This window comes from Cryptococcus neoformans, chromosome 1, assembly GCF_000149245.1.
Source record: "Cryptococcus neoformans var. grubii H99 chromosome 1, complete sequence".
Taxonomy (NCBI): Eukaryota; Fungi; Basidiomycota; class Tremellomycetes; order Tremellales; family Cryptococcaceae; genus Cryptococcus; species Cryptococcus neoformans.
The window spans coordinates 1,647,973-1,655,472 of NC_026745.1; the positions used below are offsets into that span (position 1 = coordinate 1,647,973).

At 47.7% G+C, this 7,500-nt stretch overlaps 4 protein-coding genes; 2 read left to right on the forward strand and 2 right to left on the reverse strand.

Annotated features, from left to right (window-relative positions):
• The window catches only part of CNAG_00636 (CDC7 protein kinase), a 2,881-nt gene extending 953 nt beyond the window's left edge, over positions 1-1,928 (reverse strand). Inside the window, exons 1-5 of the mRNA XM_012190985.1 lie at positions 883-1,928; positions 643-835; positions 510-603; positions 285-458; positions 1-232 (exon numbers count right to left, since the gene is read on the reverse strand). The exon at positions 1-232 is cut by the window's left edge and continues 27 nt beyond it. Coding sequence (XP_012046375.1) covers positions 1-232; positions 285-458; positions 510-603; positions 643-835; positions 883-1,783 — 1,594 coding nt within the window. The 5' untranslated portion in view covers positions 1,784-1,928. The remainder of the gene's footprint in view (positions 233-284; positions 459-509; positions 604-642; positions 836-882) is intronic.
• A 120-nt stretch (positions 1,929-2,048) lies between these two features.
• On the forward strand, positions 2,049-4,073 carry CNAG_00637 (cystathionine beta-synthase). XM_012190986.1 has 9 exons: positions 2,049-2,313; positions 2,365-2,490; positions 2,545-2,596; positions 2,656-2,739; positions 2,793-2,804; positions 2,861-2,996; positions 3,048-3,317; positions 3,366-3,463; positions 3,514-4,073. The coding sequence occupies exons 1-9, from the start codon at positions 2,181-2,183 to the stop codon at positions 3,797-3,799; spliced, it is 1,197 nt and encodes a 398-aa protein (XP_012046376.1). The 5' UTR covers positions 2,049-2,180; the 3' UTR covers positions 3,800-4,073.
• Positions 4,074-4,324: 251 nt separating this feature from the next.
• On the reverse strand, positions 4,325-6,986 carry CNAG_00638 (GTPase). XM_012190987.1 has 7 exons: positions 6,333-6,986; positions 6,026-6,285; positions 5,561-5,973; positions 5,394-5,508; positions 5,080-5,334; positions 4,979-5,026; positions 4,325-4,924 (listed from the first exon to the last, which is right to left on the reverse strand). Exons 1-7 carry the CDS (start codon positions 6,893-6,895, stop codon positions 4,560-4,562), a joined length of 2,019 nt encoding a protein of 672 aa, XP_012046377.1. The 5' UTR covers positions 6,896-6,986; the 3' UTR covers positions 4,325-4,559.
• Positions 6,987-7,133: 147 nt separating this feature from the next.
• CNAG_00639 (hypothetical protein) overlaps positions 7,134-7,500 on the forward strand; it is a 1,085-nt gene continuing 718 nt past the window's right edge. The window contains exon 1 of the mRNA XM_012191462.1: positions 7,134-7,500. This exon is cut by the window's right edge and continues 102 nt beyond it. Coding sequence (XP_012046852.1) covers positions 7,280-7,500 — 221 coding nt within the window. The 5' untranslated portion in view covers positions 7,134-7,279.

A 7,500-nucleotide genomic window follows, 5' to 3' on the forward strand; every position in this document is an offset into this window, starting at 1 on the left:
ACACTTCAGGCGCTCTAAAACCTCTTGTTCCAGCCCTATTTGTCCTGATCGCGGGTCTTTTGTCCTCGTGGGGGAACCCAACTCTTCCTTCACCTAATTTGGAGCGCTTGCGCGCATCATATACAGCTTGTTCAACCGCAGAAGTATCGGGTGTTTTGATCTTGAAGCCTTGTAGAGAAGTGGATGTGGCGGGTGCGTGCTGGCATGTGGCTTCCTGTGGTGGGCAATAGCGCTACATAGGATCAGCCAGCCTTCGAGTATCTGTTACACAGACTGCGACTCACTTCAGCAAGACCAAAATCTACCAGGACGCCAGTTTCGCTCTCATAATCATACAAGAAGTTTGCAGGTTTCACATCACGATGAATAATACCTCTCTGGTGGATGTCCTTAAGTGACCGGAAGAGGTCACGCATGTATGACCTCATGTGGTGTGGATCCATGTGTTTGAAAAAATGCTTCAATTAGAGTTCAGCGTTACCCATAGGTTTCTCAACAAGCAGGCGCACCCTAAAATCGTCGCACTGATGATATGGAAGGACAATAATGACCTGATCTTCCTCACGAAACGCAGTGATTAGTTGCGAGACATTGCGACAGCCCCTATTCACTATCAGCATAACCTTTTTAAGTATAACTCACCTCAAATCTTCTAAGATAGCCAATTCATTTTCTATTCTGATTGCGCTGCTTGTGACCAAAATCTTCTTCAACGCAACTCGGACTGCGTGCTTATCGGGAATTTGATTGGCCCCATCGTTCTGGCCGAGCCAGTACTCATTTGAATGAAGGTGATGCAAGGAGTCATAGGCGAGATATACCGAAGAGAACGTTCCTTATGCAAATGTCAGCGTGACTTATAGGGGAACCCTGTAGACTTACCTTCCCCTAGTCGGTCAACCACTTTATATGGAATCCCATGAATGCTTCCATCTCTTAGCAGGCTCAAACTGTTGGTAAAATCCCTGATATCCTTCTTGATAGCTGTTCTCTGCAGTACAGGCCTGTGATCCATCTCATAGTCCTCCGTGTCCCCGGAATGGTAGCTTTCGTCTGAATACGGATCTCCCGCTTCGCCCTCTTCATCCCACTCCTCTTCCAAAGGAAATTCAGAGACATCCATTTCTGTGAAAGAACGCTTCTTCTGCTTCTCAAGGACTTCGGTCATGCGATCGAGCTTAGTGCCCTCAGCAGCTGGAGCGGTGAAAGGGTCGTATAGAGATGATGAGCGGAGTTTATGGGATGGAACATCGGTAGGAGGGGGCATGGTGATACGATCCTTGGTCGTATATCGATGGGTTGATGTACTCGTCGCTTCGGGCATGAACAGGTCTTGTTCTCCTCGAGTGAAGTCATCCCTATACGTGTGTCGACCGATGTCGCCCGTCATCACAGACAGACTTTGACTTGCAGATCCGTCTGTCTCCAGGGTTCCTTCCACTTCCTCGTTTTGTAGAACTGTGGTCTTTTCCGAGAAAAGCACGCTTTCTGCTTCACTCGTGTTAACGTCAATGGACCCCATAGTAAGATGCGCATTAGGACATGCCTCGCCCTGTTCATCTGCTGGCTCTCTCAGCCCTTTCATACCCTTCATAGGAGTCACGGTGGTTGCTCGAGGAGTTGAATACCCGTCATCAGCAACAATTGGAGTCGCTTCTCTGACGCGTTTGGCTGAACGGGCGGGAGAAGGTTTGCTGGGAGAAGCGGTCGCGAGACGCTTGGCCGCTGCACGAGTCAATGGCGGTTGCGAAGTAAAAGGGTCAAGAGTGGGCTCCTCTTCCATTGTGTAGGAGGGGAGATGAGGGGTGAGACGAGGGATGGAGCGTTTTTGAATGAGTATTTCTGCGTGAATCCTGACGAAAAACAGTTGGTTGCAGAATAACTCATTCTGTCGCAGAGGAAAGCAGGCACGCGTCTGTGCAGGCAAGTTACTTAACTTCAGTTACGTAACATCATTGTTTTGCCACTCGGGCGGATCTCAAAGGTGGAGGTTGACCAGGTGACGCACGAGGAACGAGGAATGTACGATCACGAGCTTCACGGCGGATCGCGGATATGCGATGAGTGCATCGCTCATAATACCCTCCTCGTCCTTTGTTTATATAAGAGCCCACATCGCAGTCTGAGATACTACCTCTTTATCCAATTTGACATTATTGCTATCTTTGTTCTCCCTCATAATGAGCAACAGCACTACTCAACCCCAACATCACTGGCAGGGCGTCCTCTCCTCGGCCCTAGACGCCGTAGGCCACACTCCCCTTATTCGTTTGGATCGTATTGCAGCTGAAGAAGGAGTCAAGTGTAATCTCTGTAAGTGGATCTCTTTATCTCTCCATTACTGTTATCTGATGTTCATATCAGTGGGAAAATGTGAATTCTTCTCTGCTGGTGGATCCGTCAAAGATCGTATAGCAAAACGGATGATAGAGCACGCCGAGAAATCTGGACAGCTTATTCCAGGAAAGAGCGTTGTAATTGAGCCTACTAGTAAGCTCCTCCCTTTTCGATTGCTCATTGTTACTCATGTTTACTTTCTCGCAGGTGGAAACACCGGTATCGGCTTAGCCTTGGCATGCGCGCTCAAAGGATATAAGTGAGTCTACCCAGGCTTTCTTTGAGTATGAACTGGGATGATTAAATATTATCGCCCAGATGTATCATCACGCTTCCAGCAAAGATGAGCTTGGAGAAGGAAGTAATGTTGAGAGCGCTAGGCGCAGAAATAGTTCGCACACCGTAAGCCCTTACTTGCATTTGTCTCTCATGTACGACACTGACACAACATTCAGCACTGAGGCAGCGTAAGGCATCACTCATACTTGAAGTCCATTCTGTCAAGTACTGATTACATTCTTAGGTTTGACAGCCCGGAGAGCCATATAGGAGTGGCTCGGACCCTTCAACAAGCTATCCCTGACGCAGTAATTCTTGATCAGTATTCCAACCCAAACAACCCTCTTTCCCATTACTTTGGAACATATGAGGAAATCATGGTAAGCCCATCATGATAATATATCGAGGTCCAAAGCCCTAACAGTCTGCAGTATGCCTTAAAAACTTCGAACCTGCCTAGGAAAGATATGACGCTTCTCGTTGCTGGGGCAGGCACTGGTGGAACTATTACGGGCTTAGCACGCGCTATACGAGACTCGGAAGCTCATATTTACCCTTCTGACAGCGACTGCAGCAATCTTTCAAATGGCAAGTCCAACGGATTATACGCATCAAGGGCCCTGATTTTGGCTGTTGACCCGGTCGGTTCTATCCTTGGCGGTGGCGAGCCAGGCAACTACGAAGTTGAAGGAATTGGTTACGTATGTATACACCATAGCAGTCATGCTTCCATAACTGACTTGGAGAAGGATTTCTTTCCAGATGTTCTTGATCGTGAACCCCAACTCATCGATGAATGGTTAAAAACCACGGATGACGAGTCCTTCGAAGCTACAAAACGCTTAATGTGAGACATTTTTCTATCCCATGTTAACCTTGTTGCTCAATGATCTACAGAAAGAGAGAAGGGCTCTTTGTCGGAGGCTCTTCCGGTTCGGCCTTGGCTGGAGCTTTGCGTTACCTCCAATCACCTGCAGGCCGTCATATTGCTGAAGATCCCGAGGCGAATGTTGTCATTCTTTTCCCTGATGGTGTGAGGAACTATATGAGCAAGCCATGGTTTTTGACAGAGAATAATGCCCAAGAAGGCTGGGAGTTGCGCTCGAAGATTAAAGAGGCGATTGGAAGGGATCTGGGGGATGTTCATGGAGGAAGAGCAATCAATAACGTCAACAGGCATTGAACTTCCAAAGCATTGATTAGTGCGAGAAAATCTTCCATTTCATTTCAATTTTGATGTATATTCTATTGGTATAACGATCATTTTTCAGTACTTTGTAGTTCCATTTACTGTCTTCCATCAATTGCACTATCTCCTCTCACGCCTCCATCGATGTGCCATATGCATTCCCTCCCAAACAAGGATCTGTGATTGCACAGATATTAGCTTATTCGCTGATTGTTAACTTATAAAATATTCACTGCGTGCATGTCAGGCAGGGGAGGTCCGCCTTCATTCGTTGGGGACTGGTGATGAACTCTCTTATGTTATGTCAGGCAAAGTCCAACTGCGCTCATCATCATTCGTTATTGCCACCATTATTATCATTACTGCTTCTCTGTGATCTGTAAGACAGTGGCATCTCCATCAGCACAACGAAGCTTTCTCAAACCACTACGCCTTCTTAATTATTCGTTGGCAAGGACTTGTCGATGGAAATGTGAATATCCCGTATCGTCCTAGGTTGTTCACCGCCCTGCTGCTCTGCGCTCACATGATGTTGATCTCTTATGCGTGTGTTTCCTTAAATGCATTTTCATGAAGCTAAATAACGTGAAGCCAATCCTCACCAAAGTGTCATATGAGAAAAGCAGAGGACCAAATCACTAACTCATCCCACGGCCATGAAGATCTTGAGAGAAAAGCTTCCATCCCATCAGTAATGCCATCCTAGCTGCCATACACAGCAGGCTAAATGGTTACAAGGCACTAATACAGCTTTCTACTCGTCTGCGTTGCCGACGTCTTCATCTTCAGATCCTTCTTCCTCATCACTCACTTCCAGAGCCGCGAAAAACCCTCCAATCTGCTTGACATTCGAGTTTGCATCCTCCCCTCCACTCTGCTCACTCTCAACCTCTTCTGCCTCTACCTCTTCATCTTCTCTCTCGCCAGCAAATTCTGACTCTTCACTGATAAACTCCTCGTCATCGTCGTTCCCTTCATCCCAGCTTGCCCCTGCTGTATCTCCTTCTTCTACTCCTTCAGGATCGTCGTCTCCCAGCCATATCCCCATGTCTGTTTTTCCAGTCATTCCAGGTGGGTAAAAGCCCCATTTCACTTTACCATCCGCCAGAGCACGCATCACTGCAAGTGAATCCGTAAGCTCTGCAACCTTTAAGAGTACCAGAAGAGGCTTACTTCCGTTAGCGGCCCTATTTATATCAGGTCTTCCCCCTTTCGCGGTCACTACATTGTATTAGCCCCATTTCGTATTTCCTCGTGACCAGATGGTAACTTACTAAAGCCTTTGTCCAATGCTCTCGCTTCCAACACGCCTCCAACAGTCCACCTCTCACTCTTGCGTTCCTCCTCTTCCCTTTGTCTGGCTCTCTCCGCCTGCTCGGCATTTCTATATGTCTTCTTCAATGCAAAGGCGTCGGTATCATCTTGAGCATCAATATCAAGATGCACATGGAAAATGGCTTCAATGGGCATATGTGCCGAGGCGAATAGAATACACGACGGAAGAGAAGGTATTTGCGCAATAGGTATGACTGTTATGTGGAGCTGATAAGCTGCAGGGAATAGAGAGTTCGAATGCAGAAACACGTACTACCTGCCATAGCCTGTATTTCTAACCCTGCTAAGGAAGGACACACAAGCCCGGGACAGTCCACTATTTTAATTTCCTTTTTAGGTCCCCAAAACATCGTTTGAAAATGTTTAGTCTATTCACGCATGGTTAATTGTCCCAATCGGCAAGTTAATTGAGTGACATACCTTGCCAGGTGTTCGACTGGCCCGCACTTTTTGCTCCCCTAGGAGGGCATTCAGGAGTGAAGATTTGCCAACGTTAGGTTGGCCGATGAGACCAAGAGTAAGAGGTTCCGTGGAGGGAGCCCTAACCTCAGGCGTGGTCTGCTCATCCTGTTGCCCTAAGGAAAGCTTCCCTACGGACTTTTGTGATCCGATATTTTCTTCCACGTTGTCGACTCTAGGGTCGGGTATATGATCTTCCTCCTTCAAGGAGGCCCAATCGACGGAGGATCTGACCGAGGGTTTCCAGCTGTCCAGCTCCTTGTCATCTTCAGCCCTAATAGGAGGTTGTAAGAGCCTTTCGTGAGCAGCTTGCAGGGCTGAGATGAGCTCATCTAGTGACTGCTGAGGGATATCAGGCTTATGCCTTCCTTTGCCTGCGCATCACTGATTAGCCCAGATCCTGAGAAAGGGTCCCAAAGGGCTCACCTTCTCGTAGTAGCTCAGTATCGTAACTTCGCACGGATACGATATGAACACTCTCTTGGCCCCACCAGCTTCTAACCCATTTTTTCCAACCTTCCAGCGCTTTAGAGTCTACAAGATCAGACTTCGTAAGAACTAATATGATCTCTTTACTTGGCACAAGGGATTTCAAATGTGTGCGGAGGGACGGAGGGCAATGAAGCGGGGGACATCGTGAGTCAAGAAGTAAAAGTAGAATTTGAGAAGCCTCCGTGACGCGCCAGCTGCAATCTGATCAGACGAGCCTCACCAAGAGGACAAGACAACTTACAATTGTCGCCAAACCTCAAGGTTAGTCTCAAACCAAGTTGGACCCCTGGGCACTTGGTGGATCGATTCTCCGACATGCACTTGCTCCTCATCTCCATCGACCCATTCATGCACCACCTCTTCTATATCCTTCAGCCATTTTTTGAATACGCCCTCCTCATTCTTCTCGAGTTCTACCTTGGTCTGACCATACCGGAATTTTGGTCTGGAGGGACATTTAAGTCTGCGCTTTGCATCTCTGTCTTGGAGGATCTCTAAAGGGAAGACTGCACTTTCCGGGGCCAGTGGTCGTTGTAAGGGCAATGCGTATGCCAAGTTTCTTGTTCTGACCACGTAATCTGCTGACAGCGCGATGAATTTTGATTGCAGTTTCCGCGAGGTGGTATCCACTGGGCCTCCTGATCGAGCAGCGACTACTCCAGGGCCCCTTTTCTCGGTCTTGAGTTTCTGCTGAGTGCGAATAGCGTCGTGGTCCTCGACTGAAATATCGCCTCGCTTGAGCGCACGTTTGACCAGGAGCTGTTCTTTGCGACGCTTGTTAGATATGGGCGTTTTGCGGGGCATGGTATCTGTCTTAGTAGTAATACAAGAATTGATACTGTAATAGTGGTACTTGGTGGTACTTATATATGAAATGATGGAGGATCATGTCACAGCTCGATGACGCAGTGGAACTCGCAAAATCGGATCCGGCTTCCGGCTGAGTGCTTGGCGACGAGAACAGATTGATGGCGGAGTGCAAATGTATCTCCGTTTCTAGTGGCATCCGATATCGTCGGGTCACACCCTATCTTATCACATCACACTACACTGCAGTGCAGAATCGGCAACGACGAAAAGAAAGAACACCAAATACACAGTAAATATTCCACGCACGCAGACTTTTGCATTAGAATTCTACAGTACCATCGCGATCCTATCATCAAACAGATCACGCATACGCTCATCATGTCAGATGGCATCCCTTCTCTCGCTACCCTCCAAAACATTGATTCCCTAACTATCGTTCTTTCCACTTTGTTTGAACCATCGCCACCTCTCCATACTCTGCTTGTTCCATCGGTCCTGGAGCGACTATCATCCTCATCACTACCACAGAGCTACAATCAATTGATCGACATTTGTGCAAACGTCGCAGAAGGATGGAGCTGGGAGCAAAAGGGGGAATT